This window comes from Muscardinus avellanarius (assembly GCF_963383645.1).
Source record: "Muscardinus avellanarius genome assembly, chromosome: 9".
Classification (NCBI taxonomy): Eukaryota; Metazoa; Chordata; class Mammalia; order Rodentia; family Gliridae; genus Muscardinus; species Muscardinus avellanarius.
The window spans coordinates 37020686-37041366 of NC_137795.1; the positions used below are offsets into that span (position 1 = coordinate 37020686).

A 20681-nucleotide genomic window follows, 5' to 3' on the forward strand; every position below is an offset into this window, starting at 1 on the left:
ATCCCTGGATTTTGTTATCCTGGGGGTTTCTGGAATCAATTGCCAATGGATACAAAGGGAAAACTGTTTTAGCAGGCAAAGAGTGCTGTGGGAGAAAGCAAGGCAAGAAATGCACATTTATATAAAATTACATATTTATATAAAACGGTCAAAAAATCATCCCTAAGAAGATCAGGATGCAAATGCATGTACTCATTTAAAGGAAGAAAATTTCAGACAAAGGAAGTGAATGTCAGTACTAAGAGTGAAACAGATTTCTGCCAAGCTTGAGAAATGCTGAGCGATGAAGCCAATACCTGACCTTGAACTAATCATTTGTTCTTTTGATATCTCATCTTTATTGCTTATACAATGAAGGCAGTATTAGCAGCTAGTTTATTGTGAAGACTGAGGAGGCATTTTATGCCGGGCATGTTGTCCATGTTCAGTACCTGAAGCCCTTAGGAGGGCTCACTGGATGCCACAGTGCTTCACTGCCTGGAGGCTTTCCTCAGCCTTCAATTGCACTATCAAAGGCCTCCTTGTGTTCTCTGGCCTTGCTGTATGATCTGAGCCATGGACTAGGCTCAAACAGTATCTCTTTGGGGAGGAGGAGAAGGACTATAAACACCTGGTTAATCAAAGGAAAGGCAAAGTACAAGGTGCTTTACCACAAAGATTAATTTCATTTTGGAAGTCATGAAGAGTTAACATTAAGTCAGAACTTTCTAGATGAGGAATGGGACAGAAAGACTTCTAGGTAAAGGAAAAGTTGTTTGTAAAGTATATAAGGCAATAGAGAGATAGTTTGTCCTCCCCTCAGGGGACATTTGGCAGTGTTTGGAGGCATTTTTTATTGTCAGGACAAGATAAGGGATTCTACTGGCATCTAGTTAATAGAAGACAGAAATGCTGCTTAGTGGCCTGACTGTATAGGAGGACAGCCCCTCACAGTAAAGAAAGGTCTCTAAGTGTCGATAGGGTTGAGATGGAAAAACCCTGATGTAAGTCAAGAAAATGCTTTTGTGTAGGACAAATTACAGAAGATCCGTGTGATTAACTCCTATCATTACAAGATTGTTAAGACATGTGGGATATAAATCATGTAGAATTTTATACATTTAATTAGATTATTTCCTAATTTCAGATTAGGGAAAATTAGACAATTTGGAATGGCTGAGATATCCCTTGTATTGGATATGAGGAATGGGTGGTATAAGGAAGCATCTCCAAAGAATGAAAGCAAAGGTCAAAGAAAAAACGTTAATTTACACCAGTAATTTGGAGGCTGAGACAGGAGGATCATGGTTCAAGGACAGCCTCAGCTACTTAATGAGGCCCTTTGCAACTCACTGAGACCCTGTTTCAAAATAAAGCATAAAAAATAGGGTTGAGGGTGTAGCTTGGAGTTCAATCCCCAGTACTGCAAAAAAAAAAAAATATATATATATATATATATAAGTAAATAATATTTATATATACATATAAATGTATATATAAATATATAAATTTTATAATATATAAATATATAATATATAAATATATAAATTTTTATAATATATAAACATATGATATATAATATATAAATATATAAATTTATATATAATATATAAATATAAATTTATATATAAATATGAATTATATATATAGTAGTAAATAATATTAGGAATTTTTTTTGGCAGTACTGGGAATTGAACCCAGGGGCATTCTAACTCCAAGCTATACCCCCAGCCATATTTTTAATACTTTATTTTAAAATAGGGTCTCACTAAGTTGCAGAGGGCCTCACTAATAGCTGAGTTTGGCCACAAACCTGCAATCCTCCTGCCTCAGTTTACCAAGTACTGGAATTACAAGCGTGCACCACCACATCTGGGTAGGAAATTTTTTACAGTGGTGCAAATCAAGTAAGAACTCTTCTACTCTCCTTATTTCTTTTAACTCTTGCTTCAAATCAGAGGAGTCTGAAGAGAACATGGTAGCAAGAGGGAGAAGGAGAAAAGAACTCCTAGGTGAGAATCAAATGGCAAAATTGCCCCTTCTTTCTTCTTCATGAAATTTATTCTGTCATTAGCTAAGGCAGGGAAGAAACCTCAACTCTAGGTTAGGAGTTTTGGTGAAACTAACACTGTAATTACTGAGCTAAAAGGTTATTTTAGAGAATGGACTAAGTGTACAGATAAATTGAAAGTTCAATATAATGTTTAGTTTTGCTAGCATCCATTCTTAATAATAATTTATATCTTAAAATATTTCTAACAATGACGTTAGATGCCACAATATTCTGAGTTTATATCATTCGAGCTGACAATAGACTGGATTTGGCTTCATGTATAATAATTTGTACAATGAAACAGAGAGGTCAGTTCTTTGCAATGCATTAAAATAATTGAAAGAGAAGAAATCAGTTGGTGTGAAAAATATGTTTTAGGACATATGTACAAATGATCACTTTCCTAATAGAAAATTAGATTCTTATAGGTCAAATGCCAACATATTTGCAAAAGAGCAATGTAAATATTACTGGGGCAGAGGTATGGACAAACTAGTTTCTAACAATTAAAACCCACTTATCAAATGTAAGCAACTCTATTTGGTAAATTACTACTTTATTAAACATTACCTGAATATAACTCTATATATCATGTTCACACATATACATTAAATGGTAAAATTTTCCTAACTTTCCAGTTTTAAATTAAAAGAATCATCATTTTTGTTCATGTGGATTTCATCCAGATATATTAAAATACAGTTCAAAATTGTATTTTGGAAATAACCTGATAAATTCTGGTATCAACTATTTTTATTGGTACACTAGTTTCACATCATAACATGGATCATATTGACAATGGAATACATTCACACAGTTCTTGGTGCCCTCCCCCCGCTTCCTCTTTTCCCCTCTCCCAAGAATGAGTGTCCAGGTTAACCATGTTACATTCATATCTATACACACGTAGCTCCTCTCTTAATCAATCTCAGCCTTCTTCCTCTCCTGTTCTTTATTTCTAGCTTTGCTGAGGTTTCCCCTCCATTATCCGGAGTTCCTCTGGTATTCTTAATACTCCCTAGTTTGGGCATATTAGAGAAAACATATGTCTCTTTCTGTGCTTGGCTGATATCACTTAACATATTGTTCTCCAGGTCTTTCCATCTTCTTGATAATGACATGATTTTGTTCTTCTTTATTGCTGAATAGAATTTCATTGTGTGTATTTCCCATAATTTTGTAATCCATTCATCTGTTGATGGGGGCCTAGGTTGGTTCCATATTTTGGCTATTGCGAACTGTGTTGCTATGAAAACATGTATGCATATGTTACTATAGTTTTCTGATTTCAACCCTTTGGAAAGATGCCTAGGAGTGGTATAGCCAGATCATATGGTGGATCCATTTCCAGTTTTCTAAGGAATCTCCACACTGATATCCATAGTGGCTGAACTAGTTTGCACTCTCACCAACAGTGTAAAAGAATTCCTATTTCCCCAAATTCTCCCCAGCATTTATTGTTATTTGATTTCTTTCTGTTTGTCACTCTGATTGGGGTTAGACGGAATCTCAGCTTAGTTTTGATTTGCATCTCCCTGATGGCTAATGATGTTGAACATCTTTTCATGTATCTTCTTTTGGGAAGTGTATATTCAATTCAGGTGTATTTCTTGATTTGGTTATTTGTTTTACTAGTGTAGAGTCTTTTAAGTTTAAATTTAACTTTAAATAAGAAATAATATGCATTCAAAGTCTGTCATTAGTAATGCTACCATCTAAGATATTTCCTAATCTTCAAGTTTTCTAACACAGGTTTACTCAGAAAAATTTACCTTGATTTACATAGTCCTAGATACAGTGAATAGAGTATAAGATTGCAGAAGTTCTAAAATTTTAAGCATAATCCTGTACACTTGTGCCATGCATATATTTACAAAAACGTTCATGCCTCTCCTCAAATTCTCCTACCTATGATCCACAGAAAGTTAAAACTCATCTATCATGTAATTCATAAAACTATTTACAGAGCAACTGGCTCTAGCAATTAGATTCCATTTTAGTGCCTTCCAAATTTGTTTTTTACAAAAGTGAGATAAAAGGCTTTTTAGCACTTTGCTGAAATTTCTACATACATGGATGCCAGTGGAGAAATTGAGGCCAAGGAAAACTGGGGATAGTATGGAACTTAGGCTGGTTTAAATATGAATAGAGTTCCAATGCCTCAGCTTTATCTGTAATTTCAGGTTCTTGCTTTTGTGATATTTGTAAATAGCTGACAATGTAATCAGTAATAATCACAAGGATAGAGATAGTCCATGTTTTAGTATAAAAATAGTATAGAAAAAGGTAATTATTTTTTTCAGATTTTCAAACTTTAATATTTGTGGACATAGTATTTGATATCACACAGTAAGTTCTGGGCTGTGCCTTCTCCCTCCACTTCTGTTTTACTTTCTATGGTCTATTTAATCTCAACAGTAATTGACCAATGCATGTGGTTGAGAATTATGTATGATCAAGAGACAAAAACCCTTAGAGAACATAACCCTGTTGATTGAATCGCAAAGACGATACTTGAATAAAATTCCCTGGCTGGTACAAATTCTACCCAGTTTAAACGAGGCTTCCTCACCCACTAGAAAAATAAAATTTCTCAGTGCTTTTCTGCTCTAAAAGTAGGATTCCACAATAAATAATTTTCCATCATTATTCTTCAAATACTGAATACGTATGAGTTCAAAGTACTGTGAAGGAAATAAAAATTACACTGGCATGGAGCGCCCCTACCCTCAAGATGTTGACAGTCTAAGAGGTGATATGAAACTATAAATGATCATAATATTTGAAAGTGGTGTTTCAAAAAATAATGTCAAGATTTGATGTTTACAGCCAGTGTCAGAAAGTGCCATTACAACTACCAAATATATTCACTTATGTGACACATTTGCAGATGGTGACCTTCTATATGATAATCTTGGTACATTTCCTTAGAAAATTCTGTTTTTCTGAGGTCTGTTGCTCCATGACTTTTGGTTCTTGAGATTTATGCTCCTGAGCAGTCTGGGCCTGAGCTTCATTAGCACCTGATTTACCATGAGTGCAGATGGTTATTGGAAATAAAAAGTCAGCCATTTCCTATGATTAAATCTCTCATGGGCGGCATCTCCCTCTTAGCTATTTCCTTACTATTGCATATGATTCATTCGCAAGCAGAACAGTGATTATTACATGATTGTTAAATCTAAAGTGGAAAGGAAAGTAGAATATTAGAAAAAGTCTAGTAGCTTATTAATATATATTATGTGCTACAATGAAAATGATTTTATATAAGCATTAGCAAGATGATAGATTTATGAATGATGAGGGAAAATTACTCTATTGTGATGATTGAATTTAACAAAAAGAATTCAGAATTTTTCTTTTCTTCTTTTTTTTTGTTTTTCTGTTTGCCTTGTTCTAAGAGGTTATTGCTTAAGCAAGTAATCCCCCTAAATGCTTTCTGATTCTGGTCACTTAACAGTATTTTGGGGCAATAATTTTATTATGTGTCTAATAAACAAAGGAAGGGAACTTCAGGGTGGTTAATTGCGATGGCTATATTTTTAGAACTCAAATGAAAGCGAGAATTTGTTTCTAACAGATATATTGTACTATTTTTTTTATCTAACTGAAAATAATTGACACATTTTTCTCCACTGGACGCTCTTCTTTTATGAAAACAATAACAGCATTTGAGACATTTCATCACCCTTTTGATATTTTGCATACTCTGAATTAATATAGTTGGCCCCACATTACAGAGTCAATCCAAACAATAGAAACTTGTTGTTTTGCATGGTTATATTACTATTTTTAACTACTCTATCATATTCTATGTGATTGTTTAATTGTTTGAAAGGCAAATACAACTACAATTACCAAAGCTCATTTCTCCCTAATTCATTTTCATTATTAGATTTATTTAGACTACTTAGTTTCAACTCTGAGGGTTTGGATATGAAAGAAGATTTCATAATGATATTCAAGCGCTGTCTCTGCTGGTTTCTAGAGGCATGTTTTGCTGCCATTTCCGGAATGTTCATGCAGCACATAATTGCCTCAAAAAGACAAAAAGCACATACAGAAAGAAACACAATTTTTTTTATATACAAGAACTGCTATCAACAGTATCCTTCAGAAGATAAATATGCCATATCGCTTAATATCTGGCCCTCAGCTGCCAGCATGACCATATCTCCTAGTGAGCAAACATTCCCCACTAAATATTTGCAGACCTTTTTTTGTGTGTTTTGGATACCTGCTTCTTTCTACCACAGGACTTTTCTACCTATAATCACCTCTGACAGAAACATACTTCTTTCCTAGTAATTATAACTGCTCATGAACTATTTTCACTTTTTCTAATTTTGCTTATTACCACTACAACTTTACAATATTTTATGAGAAATGTTCACTATACTATAGGGTAGACACTCCAGATACAGCTTATGGAAACTTTTGTAAACTTTTGCATATGATGTACTTACAATACTGTCTGTTTTATATAATAAGTTTTCATGTCTTTTGTCAATATTTATAGAGCACACCACGTCAAAATGTAGTGGCTTTAAGCATCCATAATTTAGTTCTCATATTTTTGTGACTTAACTAGGCAGTTCTTCAACTGCAGCAAACCAGTAAATAAGCTGGAAGCTGAGCTCAGTCTGGATGCTGGGTCTCTCTCTTTAAGTTGTTTTCCATTTTGAGTTTTATTTATTTATTTATTTATTTATTTATTCATTTATTTATTTGCAGCACTTGGGATGGAACTCATGGGCATTTTACTTTCAAACTACACCCCCAGCCCTATTTTTTATTCTTTATTTTGAAACAAGGTCTCATTGAGTTGCAAAGAGCCTCACTACATAGCTGAGGCTGTCTGCCAACCGGGATCTTCCTGTCTCAGCCTCCAAAATGCTGAGATTTCAAGTGTGTGCCACCACACCTGACTCATTTTAAGCTTTTTAACATGGATCTCTCAGGACAATGCTCTAAGAAGAGTAAAGTTGTGTTTATAAGCCTGATGGGGCATAAGCTTCGGACATAAACTCTATACATCACTGATGTAACATTCCATTGGCCAAAGCCAATCGTAAAGGTAGCCCAGAGTTGAGAGGGTGGAGAAAAAGATTTTCTTCTGGAAGAGAGAAGCAGCACCGTCTCACAGCATAGAAGCAAGTGCACAGGAAAAAGGAGACTTTGTGCTCATTAAACGTTCTTCTGTTGTACTCAATAATTAATTATCATAAATATATTTGTCATTTGTTATAAACTATTTCAGTAACTGACCAAATTATGTTATGCTTTATGCATTTAGGGGGAGGGGTTCCACTGCATATATATTCTGCTCTCAGAAAAAGAATAAGTAGTGAGATGATTCATTAATTCTGTGATAATGGGCAATTTAGTTGTACATTAAAATACATAGTATCACCAGGCGTGGTGACCCACGCTTGTAATCCCCCTGCTTGGGAGGCTGAGACAGGAGGATCGCACAGGTTCGAAGCCAGCCTCAGCTACTGAGTGAGGCTCTCAGCAACTTAGTGAGCCCCTGTTTTCAAATAAAATATTAAATAGGTCTGGGAGTAGAGCACAGAGGTAGAAAGCCTCTGGGTTCTACCCCCAATACCACAAACAAACAAACAAAAATACATAGTATCTATGAACAATATGAAGACAAAAACTTTATTTTAATCATTCATGAATTTCCAGCAGTACACCAGTGCCTGGTGTCTAAAGTGATATTCAGTAAGCACTTGTTGAATGAATGAATAAGAAAAAAACTAATAAGCATTATTTTCTTTGGTTTTTCCTCCTATGTTCCTAAGGAAGTTGCCTTTTATTCTCATACATATCAAATGACTATATTCCAAATCTTTACTGAAATAGCTGAGTAGGGCATAAAGGACGGGAGCACATATGTGATTTTATGAATTCATAATAACAAACTCTGGCAAGATGAATTAACACTATAAACATCATAAAAGAATATTCTTTATGATTTATTTTGTGAATATTTGACCACCAACTTAAAAAAACCCTAAGAGATTGTTTTCATATTAATAGGTCTAAAGGATATACTAGGATATTATTTCTAATCTCTATAATCTGTCCAGAACAGGAAGCAGCTTTAAATGAGTCATTAGCATAAACAAGTGACCATAAATATGTAATAATATTCAGAATGTGATGACTTCAATACTGTTTCCACATTCAGATTGCCGTACTATTTTTATGGACAAAGATCTAACTTTGTTCTAACTCAATGGAAAAATACAGATGTCATTTTATTTAAATCCTGGAAATCAATGCAACATGTTGCTATTGTTTTTGTACAGGAAAGATGGTGGTTTGGTGATTTGTTGATGATAAAGCATATTGAAAATAGCTTTATCTTACAAAACTACTTGCAATTGGAATTAATCTCCATCTATTATCTGCTTATATGGGCATCATTTCAAACAGGAGGAAATAGTATATGAGCTAGGCATATTTTAAAAATAAAACCGTAGAAAATATTGGGGAGAAACATAGAGGAGATGTTTCTTTCACATCTATCTTAGCATTATCGTACATGCATTTGAATGTACTGGCACAATGATTAATCTCCAAATTATAATGCCTACATATGTCAATTAGTTTATATATAAGTCAGGCTGAATATTTTATATAAATTATAGCATCATGACTGGAAACAAAAACAGATAATGCTATTTCAGGGAGTCATCTGAGTCCCTCAGAATGTAAATCAGTGACAAAGAATGTAATCTAAATAATAATGGATCTACTGATTCATGTGTTAGACTATGTAATACTTCAATTTGATTAAAAATACCAATATTTTCATTACAACTGAAGTAGTCTGATTCTTACCCCTTATCATTTTTTGCAAAATAATTAATGTTTATACAATCCCTCTATGGCACTGGAAAAAGGAGAATTGTCATTTTCTCTTTTAACTTCCAGTGTGAGAAGTTTTAAGGTAAAGAGCATTTTCAAAATGCAAAGTTGTGTTTTTTGTTCCAGAATTGGAAAAAGACTGCTCATATGTGAAGAAAAACAAAAGGTAAAACATTTAATTAATTTTCAGAGAATGGAAACAAGTTTTATTAAGAGTATTTTTTTAAGTTGTGAAGCTGTGGTAGTCTTAACAAAGTATAGGTAAGGGAAATAATGTGTGAAGGAGCTAGAGAAGTGTAATTTTTTTCAGTTTCTGCAAGCTTTCCAAAATAAAGCACCTAAACCTAAGAATAAATAGATAAAACACATAGCATGTGTTTTATCTAATGACATGTATTATTGACTTAACATTATTCTAATATCCTGGGGATAATAGAAAAGTATTGATTGGCCTTTCCATCATAAAAAGCAAATGAATTTCTCAAAAAAAATATATATATGTAAAACCTCTAATTTGAACTCTCTATGTTGAAACTTGTTTGTTTAGTGTCATAAATATCTAAATATGCAAACCAAATGTTATTTTTTTTTGCCGGTCTGGAGATGGAACCCAGGGGCATTTATTTGACCTCCGAGCTACACCTCCTGCCCTATTTTTTATTCTTTATTTTGAAATAGGGTCTCACTAAGTTGCGAAGGGCCTTACTAAGTGGCTGAGGCTGTCCGTCCGCAAACCACCATTCTGTGGTCTCAGCTTCCTGAATTCTGGGATTACAAGCATGCAACACCTTGCCCGGCCAAACCAAATGTTATTAAACAAGATATTCTAATTTTATAAGGGGGGGCCCTCCAAATATCTCTTGAATATACAAAGTTACCAGTCCATTTATATTATAGATTTACAGAGTTGTCTATGAGTCAGAACAAAAAATCTAAGCTGCCTTTACTGTACATCTACTAAAATGTGTGTTTAATTAAATTCCCTGAAACTGAGTAGGTGTTCCTTAAATATATGTTGAACCATATTAAAACTAAAAAACTTTACATTATTTTACTTGATGATTGAAAGTGCCTTCAGTAAAAACCAATAAATAAGATGGTAAAAGAGAGATAAAGGAAAGACAGAAAAAAAAGGAAATGAAGCAAGAAAGTAAATTAGTGAATAGGAGAAAGAGGGGATATAGCCAGCAATTATTTCACTAGTCAGTGCAACGTATTCAATTGCCATTTCCCATCTAGATGTTTCTGTTTCTTAGGAAGCTACTTATGGCAGCTCAGGTGAGCAATATCTTCCTGATATGATCATGAGCATCCATAGTCTCCTTCTCTTCTTGACAGCTGCAAAAACATAATCAAATCATATCACCTGAAAGTGATCAGGCCTCTAACTCAATTTTATGAACCATAAAATGTATGTAGCATTTAGTACAGAGAAGAGGTGGGGAGAATTCCTTTTCAGGGATAGATATACATTTCCATGATTCAAGACATCACATTCAAAATATCCAAATCAATAAAGCGTCAGATCAACTTCCAGATTATCAGAAATCTAGGTCAATATCTCTGTGTTTCCCTTGCTTTTCTCTTCATGGTAACAAGACAGCCTCTCCATCTCCAATTATTATATTCTTCCACAAAAACAGGAAAAGTGGGGTGAGCCGGGGGAACAGAGCTCTCCTGCGGTATGTGTGTCCTTATTAGGGGAGAAATCTTTCCTAGAAGCCCTAGGCATGCTTCCCTCGGGTTCCATTCATCAGCTATAGCTTACACTGTCATCATTAGTTGATTTTCTTCAGGAGAGGGTAATAAAAGCACTAAATAGAAATAGGAACAAAGCTGTCATCCAATGATGACCTATCTGACCTGTAACATTTTCTTTATAGCTTAGGGGAAAAAAGCTTCAGGTGATGTTGCAGTCATGACTGTATTTTGTGAGAGATATTTTAGGAATAAAAACTAAGGTTTCTTGAGTTAAATATGGCTACTTCCCATGAAATGTTGAGAAAGTCACTTTTTTATGGTACATTCTAAATATATATCATATTGAGGTACAGAGTTATAGCTATATACATGCACACAACGTATGGAGCATTTTCCTCTGCCTCCCCCCATTTTCTTTCCACAAATGTCTTTGAGTTTGGCATTGGTAGTTTAACCTACGTTCGTAGCACTATTTCAACTGTTACCTTCTTTATATCTCTATCCTCCCTCCTCTCTCCCCCAAATTCCTCCATCAAGCCAGTGTAGTCTTCATTTGTCTATCTGAGATTGCCCTTGTTTCTCAATTTTTATCTAGTTTTCACATATGAGAGAAAACATGCATTTATTTACATTTTGAGACTGATAATCTCACTTAACATAATATTCTCAAAGTCCATCCATTTTCCTGCAAATGACAGATTTTAGTTCTTCTTTATAGAGTAAAAATCCATTGTGTGAACATACCACACTTTCATGATCCATTCATCTGTTGATGGACACCTAGGCTGGCTCCATGATTTGACCCTTGTGAATTTTGCTGCCATAAACATGGATATGGGCCAGGTGTGGTGGTTCACGTTTGTAATGCCAGTATTTGGAAGACTGAGACGGGAGGATCACAGGTTCCCAGCCAGCCTCGAAACTTAGTGAGGCCCTCTGAATCTTAGTAATATCCTGTTTCAAAATAGAAAAATAAACTAGGGCTGGGGTTGTAGCTCAAAGTTAGAATGCCACTGGGTTCGATCTCCAGTATCACAAAACAATACAAAACATGGATATGCATATATTGCTATAATATTCAGACTTCAATTCCTTTGGAAAGATGCCTAGCAGAGATAACCCTGGGTCATACGATGATTTCATTCCTAGTCCTTTGAGAAGCCTCTATATTGATCTCCATAGAGGCTGTACTAGCTTGCACTCCCACCAAGTGTATGAGTTCTTATTTCCCCACATCCTTGCCAAAATGTTTATTATTGTTTGTGTCCTTGATGATTGCCTTTCTTATTTATTTATTTAATTTTGGTGGTACTGGGGATGAAAATCAGGGTCCTTCTATCTCCGGGCTACACTCCCAAACCTATTTTATATTTTATTTGGAAACAGGGTCTCTTAAGCAAGCTGAGGCTGGCTTCGAACCTGCGCAATCCTCCTGTCTCAGCCTCCCAAGCGCAGGGATTACAAGCGTGCACCACCATGCCCGGCTGATGATTGCCTTTCTAAATAGAATTAGTGGAAAGAGTCACTTCTTTGTCTCAATGAACTCACCTAAGAAAGGGCTGTGCTTAGTAACAATAGCCACTATTACTACGTTAGGTTTCATTAATTTTTGCTGGTGGTTTTCCTAGACAAATTTTTATTCAAGAAAACATTTATTTTAAATAGTCAAATCTAATTAATACTGAAGGATAATTCATTTTAAAACCTTTTTGTTTATTTGTAAATATTCTATAGTGTTAATTTTAATTTTCATTTACTTCTAAATGTATTCCTTCACTTAGGAGTTAGATATCTAAATATACCTCTTTAGTAAGAACTCTGCAGGATTTTTGAATATAACAATACTACTGCTTTTGTACTTTGCCACTTCCATTCTATTAATTAGACCTATTGCACAGTGAGAATCTGAAAACAGTAACCATTTAGGTAAGGAATAATTGATTGGAATTATGGCATAAAATTCTTATTGGTCAAAACACAGTTAACCAATATTTTTTAAAGAACATTTTTAGCCGGGCGTGGTGGTGCCGGGCGTGGTGGCGCACGCTTGTAATCCCCGCGCTTGGGAGGCAGAAACAGGAGGATCGCGCAGGTTCAAAGCCAGCCCCGCGCGCTGGCTTAGGAGACCCTGTTTCCAAATAAAAATGTAAAAATAGGTCTGGGAGTGTAGCCCGGAGGTACAAGGGCTTCCAGGAACCCCAGTACCACCAAAAAAAAAAAAAAAAAAAAAGAACATTTTAAAAAATAATCAAAGGTATATTAACCTTGGTCGCATATTTTTATATATTTCTCTAGTTAAGAAAGTGTTTGTATTTCTTATAAAGTAATTCAGGGTAAAATTTGTATTTTATACTATCAGTCTTGTTTTTTTTTTTTTCCACAAAATAAGATGAACTATTATATGATTCCAGCTCAGGTTTCTATAGTTTGTTTCATTGTTTCCCTGGGACTTAACAAGCACTTCTTATGAATGAGCATTAGCTGCAAGTTTTTTTGTGTGTGTCATATTTGAAAAAAATGTATATCTCTACCTGTTGTCTAGAAACATAAAAAATGTTTTCTCTTTTTGGTATGAATATAAAATGTTCTTACTCTAATCATCAGAGCAGTGTTTCTTCCTTATAAAATTATCAACATTATTTCTTATTATGAGTGATATATAAATTGCTATGATTTAAAAAACAAACACATGAGTTTAAGATTTTAAATAAAATGAACTTCTTGTGTAACTTCTAATGATACAAAACACAGGGTCTCTTTTACCACTGGTGTGTTTATATGGGGAGTAATTGCCATCAAGTTAAATGCTTGAATATTTGACACTATATTTTTTCTATGCATTAGGGTAAACTTCTCAATTCATTGCACTATTTTGTACATTGAACATTTTCATTTCTACTTGTTGATGTGATTTTAGTTGCTAATCAAAAGAATAAAATTAAGTTTCTCATTTAATCTGAATTGAGTCAGGACTTAGTACTTAACAAACACCTATTCCTGCAGTTTAGTTTCCATTTAGTTTCCCAGGAGACTCTGAGAAGTGATGAGAAACCTAAGCTACGCAGTGCCTGCCATTACCCGTGGGCTGATCTGCAGTGGTCGGGCAGAGAGGGCCACGCCTGCCTGCAACATTCTGTTTGACACAACTCCTGAGCGCTTTTCTTTCCTTGAGCTGTGGATGCTTATTCACTGGTGAAATCAGGTCCCATTGGGGCTCTTTAATTTGACTCGAAATATATTTTTAAAAGTAATACCTCATTACATTTAGGAATAAGTGAGTAACACCATAACCAATGTTTAGTGTAATATTTCTTGGCAATGGAAAATGAATAAAACTCAATTGATCCTATGACATAAATATACCACTTAAAATACTTATTATATTACTATAAGACATTAGTACCACATGTCCTTTTACCAACATTGCTAGTCAAGTCCACACGCCTGCTGTGCTTCAAGGGTATGCCATAAAATCATGAGAATAGGGTTTAATATTAAAATACAGTTATTTGTTTTACTAGAAATTTTGCCCCCTCCATGAGAAAATTATTTCCATATTTGAAATGATTGTTGAAATACTTTACAGGACAAGAGTGAAACAAAACTAATAAAAAATAATTTGATATTTTTGAATATCCTTTATAAGTACAAAAAAGTATTGGTTTTAATACCCTTTTAAGCAATTTGGGATATTGTGCTCTTTCTTTCATTAGAAAAGCAAAGATCCGAAGTTTTTTTTTTTTTTTTTTTTCATCAGCTGAGCTTGTTATTCATGTAATGTAGATAGAATTATCTAAAGATGCTTGTAAAAAGTGATCTTCAGTTTTATAACTGTCCGATGATATGCCTGGATCTTCTACATCCCCACTAAATACGTAAAAATAATTTGAAAAATACCTCTGTAAGATAAAAAGATGACCTTTAATTTAAGACGAATTTCACAGAATTAAAACTTTCTGAGTATTTATGACTTTGAGCTTTCCACAGCAAGATAAATGAGATAATTTCTTCCGCCTCTTTATGATTTATCTTGGTTAGAAATGAGTTTTATAGCTAATTAGGTTCTTCTATATTTTGGGGGAAATGCATTGGCACTTTATGTTTTGTTTGTTTCTTTTGTCCGAGCATTAACATTACTTAGCAGATGAAAGCCAAAGTGAAATATATATATGTAAGGAAAAAATATTCCAAGGAATTATATTTCTAGAAATTAAATTAACTATTTGAAAGTTAAAAACTTGTAGAATAAATATTAACTAAATGTCATAATGTAACAGATACATTAAAAAAGCAAAGTAATGTTAGTGAAGATACTTTCTGGAACATGGAAGCTAATATTTTTCTCTTTACCTGGACATCTGGTAGCCAAGCACTTGGCATATTAAACTAAAACCTGTGAACTTACAATTAAATTCACTGGAATAGAATTTAATATAATAATTAAAATTATAATTTCATGAATAACTTTTTGATGTAGCTTGTACAGCATTTATCAGCTTACCTTCAGTTGCAAAACCTGCCCAATAAAACAATAAATGTCGCTTTGGTGCGACCATTTCACAATAGGTTAATGTCCAGTTACCACATTGTTAAAGTCCAAAGCTATGTGTTTTCTCTGACAAATTTAAATTTGAATTATTTGGATCATTGTATAAATGCGAGTAATAAAAATAGACATCATAAATGCTCAAATGTGCTTTTTTTGCATTTCTACAACCTAAAGACCAGTCTGGTTGAAAAAATAAAATTTAACAGCCTTTAATTTGTCATGTGGAATCTGATCTGATTCTATGTGTTCTTTATTACCTCCATATATTTATCTAAGTGAAACATAAAATGGTTGGAATAATGGCAAATTTAAGGTACCTTTTGCACATGAGCAGTAATGCTAACTAATATGGTGAATAGAGGCTGAATGTAAATTCTGAGAACTTCCATTTCTTGTGATGTGTTCGCTAGTGAGTGAATCGTGGTGAGCTGATACCAATCCCATCTCACATTAACTAAGCTATGGCAAACTTTGATAGAATTAAAAATATAGAGAGAATAATCATTTGTATGTAAATGAATGCCTTAAGCATTTATTTAATATTTCACTGCAAAATAATATTTGTTACATCATAGAACCTGTCAAAATATGAACCTATAATCATTTTATGCCAAAAGAGTACTCTGATGTTCCCATTGATACATTCAGAGATAACCTAGTTATTGTATAAACCAGTGTAATAGAATATCAGTAGTTTTTGTTGGTTCTACTACTTCATTTGTGTCTATTTAATTGAGACTCTTCTCTATTTTCTATGCCACTTGTTTTAGGCCACATTTATGTCAACGACATTTTGGCACACATTTTGATTTTTACTAGACTTATCTGCCCAGAAAATAAAGCTAACCATGTCCCTCCTATTCTAATAAACTTGTCAGCCTTTAATTAATCTATGAGGTCAAGTCCAAACCTTTCACTTGGTACACATGATCTGAAACAAACCCATCACGCTTGTTAGTTCACACTCAGGATACTTTTATGTCATACTGCACTGCTACAAATGACCAGAGCCTGTCTCTTCACTCTCTGCCTTCTAATACTTATCCATTAAAATTCCATCTTTAAAGCTTTTATTAATTCCCCAAAGCAAAATTGAGTCATCAAAGTATACTCCCACAATTTTCTCACTTATCATTAGAGTAAGTTGCTTTTTTATTACTTCTTTATTATGACTGAAGTCTTAACAACATTCTTGATTTACTGGGAACAAAAATGATTTTATTTATATTTGTATATTTAAACCTTAACACAGTAGCTTTTGGAAGTGAATGATCTCATTAGACATTTGTTGAATGAATGAACAAATGAATGAATGAATCCAGGAAGATCTGGAGAAAAGGTTGAGACAAAGATGTTGTAACTGCTAGTTGTAGAAAAGTAATTGAGCAATCATATAACATCCACTAAGGATGTCTTTTTTTTTTTTTTTGGTGGTACTGGGGTTCCTGGAAGCCCTTTTGCCTCCGGGCTACACTCTCAGCTCCCAGACCTATTTTTATATTTTTTATTTGGAAACAGGGTCTCCTAAGCCAGTGCGCACGGCTGGCTTCGAACCTGCGCAATCCTCCTGTCTCTGCCTCCCAAGCGTGGGGATTACAAGCGTGCGCCACCACGCCCGGCCACTAAGGATGTCTTAAGACCATCTTATGAAGATCATTACACTTTTCTCAACCTATAATGTGGTATATTTCTATATCAGACCAATGAATCAACAGAAAAATACTTTTAATTTTACATCATGTTAACCAATGTTTAAACTTATAAAAGTGTATCTATTAGATAGCTGAATTAAATTAATATTGACTTACATAGTGATATAAACCCACAAATTTTGCCATTAAATATTTAACTTTGTTCTATCATTAGTTCTATCTACTTACATATATAAAATTAGACTGTAAAGTAAGAAAAATGTTTTCTGGAAAAGAATGATTCATGATACCAAAATCCTATGAAACTTATGACTTGTACTGATCTTCAAATTACTGGACTGCACGGAGCTGATATAAAGGCCCATGAAAATATTATAAACAAAGCCTTATGTGGTCCTAAATATTACTATGTCCAGATAGATAATATTTTTATAAAATCATGGCATGAGAACTATTCAACATAGCATAATAAAAAGCACTGTATTAAGTTTCATGTCCAAAAATTTCCAAATCCACTAAGGTTGAAGTAAGTAGTAACACACATGTCCAATGTTTATTTAATTGCTGAAATGTGTACATTTTCATGTAAGGAGTATATATTAGTATTTAAAAGTCAAACAGAATAATTTGATGTGAGGTATATAATCAAATACTGTAACTAAAGTTCTGGTTGCCCTTATTATGAAAACATATATGCCATTTTTACTTGTATTTTCTTCTAATTGAGGGCATGATACCATATTAGAATGCATATAACTAAAATGGCTTTGTAGTAAAAATGATTTTTTTGTAGGTCTAGGGGTGGAACCCAGGGGCATTTCACCTCTGAGCTACACCTCCTGCCCTATTTTGTATTAATTAATTAATTAATTAATTAATTAATTATTGGTGGTACTGGGGGTGGAACCCAGAGGCTTTTCTACCTCCTGGCTATACTCTCAGACCGATTTTATGTTTTGTTTGGAAACAGTGTCTCACTGTGTTGCTGAGAGCCTCACTAAGTAGCTGAGGCTGGTTCAAACCTGTGCGATCCTCCTGTCTCAGCCTCCCAAGTGCTGGGATTACAAGTGTGCAACTCCAGTCCGGCTGTATTTTTATATTTGAAACAGGGTCTCACTAAGTCGCAAAGGACCTCACTAGGTAGCAGAGGCTGTCTTCGAACCTTGATCCTCTTGTCTCAGCCTCTCAAATGCTGGGATTACAAGCGTGCACCACCACACCCAATTCTGAAATCTTTAAACTCTATTTTCTTTGCAACTCTTGCTATGTATATATTATTATTTTCTTTTTTATGATGTTTTATAATTTCTTCTTATTGTTCACATGAAAAATAATAATACAGTATCTTTTAAGAATTAATGGCTATCCCAAAGTTGCATTATATTATAGCTTTATACATAATCACTAGTTTTCTTTTATATGCTATGTATTAATGCCATTTCTAATGAATATACATCAATGTACATACACACAGGATGTTTAAGCTTTATCTGCTTATTTTATGGAAACTAGAAATCTTTTTTCTCTACAATTACAGAATGGCTAGTTTTAAAATGAAGTTGCCTAAGACAGAAAAACCACAAGCACTCAAATGGTTTTTAAAAATTTGATCAGCCAATAGATAGAAAAGTCAAAGATATACTTGAATCTGTCAGATCAACACTTTCTGTAATTCCCTCAGGGGCTATCACACAATTTGACACCAACATTTAAGCTTTGAAAATTATGTGATCATCCATTATATTTTGGATGTCACATGTTTCAAATGTTCTCTATTACTTATAATGCAAGATAGAGTTGGGCCATTAAAAAAATAAACCTTGTTATTGATAATAGCCTAAGCTGCTTCTTCCTTTCCTTTTTTCAGAATGAAGAACAAATTTTGGTATTTTGAGTTTGGCACATCTGAAACATTCTCAGCCACCTGCAAGAAGTTACATGAATCTGTAGAAATAGAAGTAAGAAAAATGAATTCTATTTTGTAATAACATGAAGTAGCTTGTACGTGGTCGTTCATGTTTGTAATACAGTGTGTGTCATGACATTTAACTTAAGCAATCCACAAAGACTTACTCAAGAACCTACAATTAAACACATGTCACTCATTAGAAAAGTGATACTATCCAAAACACTAATATAAGGTTGGGTACGGGTGTAAGTTATTTTAATCCGGTAGAAAAGAATACAAAGTGGAACACAACTCTGGAAATCACTGAAGAAGTTAGTGGACGTGGTGTGGAGAGAAAGATGTAAGATAAAAGAAGGCAGCTGAAGAAAACGAAAAGAGTTGCAAGGTTCATAAAAAACTTACTATTTTCAGGCTTCAATATCTCATAACCTTTACTAAGACTGCACTTACTTTCATGAATAAATGTTTAAAAGTATACTTTCCCTTCCCATTCCCACTCATTAACTAGGTTTTCTCAGTTCCCATCACGTATATAGAAAGTGAAAATGCCAAGAGAGCAAAAATAATAAGAAAAGTCATACTTTAAAAAGACTTGGAGCAAATAGGTCTACCAAAAATACATGGATACTTTAGGACTCCAAATTTTGGAGACATATTATAAAAGAAAATGATACATTGAGAGATTTTAAGAATAAAAATGTTATATTTTGATAAAAGTAACGAAAAACAAAGGAACTGAATTATGAAACACAAACACTTAGTGATTGGCTCTTATGAATTAAGAAATACTGGCTTTGAGACGTTTTATTTTTAATTATTATATTTATTTAATCTTTAATACTTTATTTATTTTTTTAAAATAAATGCACAAACTGTCTGCTGGTACCTAAACCACTATTGGTACGTGTTCAGTTAAATATTTGGTAAGCAAAAGTGGGTATGGACATATAAATTCATAATAGCTTGGTAAGGATTATTATCTCAACTTTCTAATTTGCTATTATAGATTATAATATTACTCTTAATGTAATATTTTTGTATTTTTCTCATCATTATTAGAAATAAGATTAATTATTAGAAATAGACTGGTTGTTTTTTTAATGGGAAAACCTATCATAACTGGAATAGATTATATCCTTGAAAAGTAATATGATCACAAAAGATGAAAGATTTGGGTTCAACAAGAACTTTCTGTGATTATTATTTATGATTATATGTTTGTATGTTATATATGTAATCATGAATAATATATTTATTAATAAATATATTACTAGTATACAATATAATAATGTATATAGCTACATGTGTCATATTTTTAAAATATATTGTCATGTATATTTCATATACATTACATATAATCTTACATATACATTTATTTTTAAAAACTATAATCACCCTTTAAAACCACTATTTTTATAAATCTGCTTTATATAAAGGATTTTGAGTATTTCTTATTCCCAGAAACCTATGATCAAAGAAAATATGTAGCAGAAGCCAAAAATAAAAAAATTAGACATATGGCTTTGCTTGAATTTTGTTGAGAGACCTAAATCCTCTTGCACTACTCCTTCTCTCAGCCCATCCCTGGGTGGAGATTGAAAAACCATCAGTCTATATAGCAATATTATATATGTCACAAAGTAAAAAATGTCCAAGAAAAAAAGTTGTATAGTAAAAGATATTTAAATAAAAATAAATTTAAAACATCGATTTTTAAAGTTCTAAATAGATAAAATTGAATGGTTTTTTTTGACAGGGCTTTATATCTTATCGAAAAACTATTTAGAATGTTCTACAGAGCTTTAGGTCTCATAGAAGGGCAATATAGGACACACTCCAAAAAATCTGGACAATTAGGGCAAAGTTATTGTTTTAGGTTTGTGTTTTTATGTGTCTCCCAAGGGTGGCTTTCTGACTCTGAATTACTGGTTGTTCTGGGAACCACATTGCAATATCATT

The 20681-nt window shown here is 33.4% G+C and overlaps 1 protein-coding gene across 6 annotated transcripts in view; it reads left to right on the top strand.

Annotated features, from left to right (window-relative positions):
• The window catches only part of DGKB (diacylglycerol kinase beta), a gene marked incomplete at both ends in the record, with an annotated part of 627903 nt that overhangs the window by 436462 nt on the left and 170760 nt on the right, over window positions 1-20681 (top strand). For all 6 annotated transcript variants that reach the window (XM_080701803.1, XM_080701804.1, XM_080701806.1 and 3 more), the window contains one exon: window positions 18681-18771. In XM_080701803.1, coding sequence (XP_080557929.1) covers window positions 18681-18771 — 91 coding nt within the window. The remainder of the gene's footprint in view (window positions 1-18680; window positions 18772-20681) is intronic.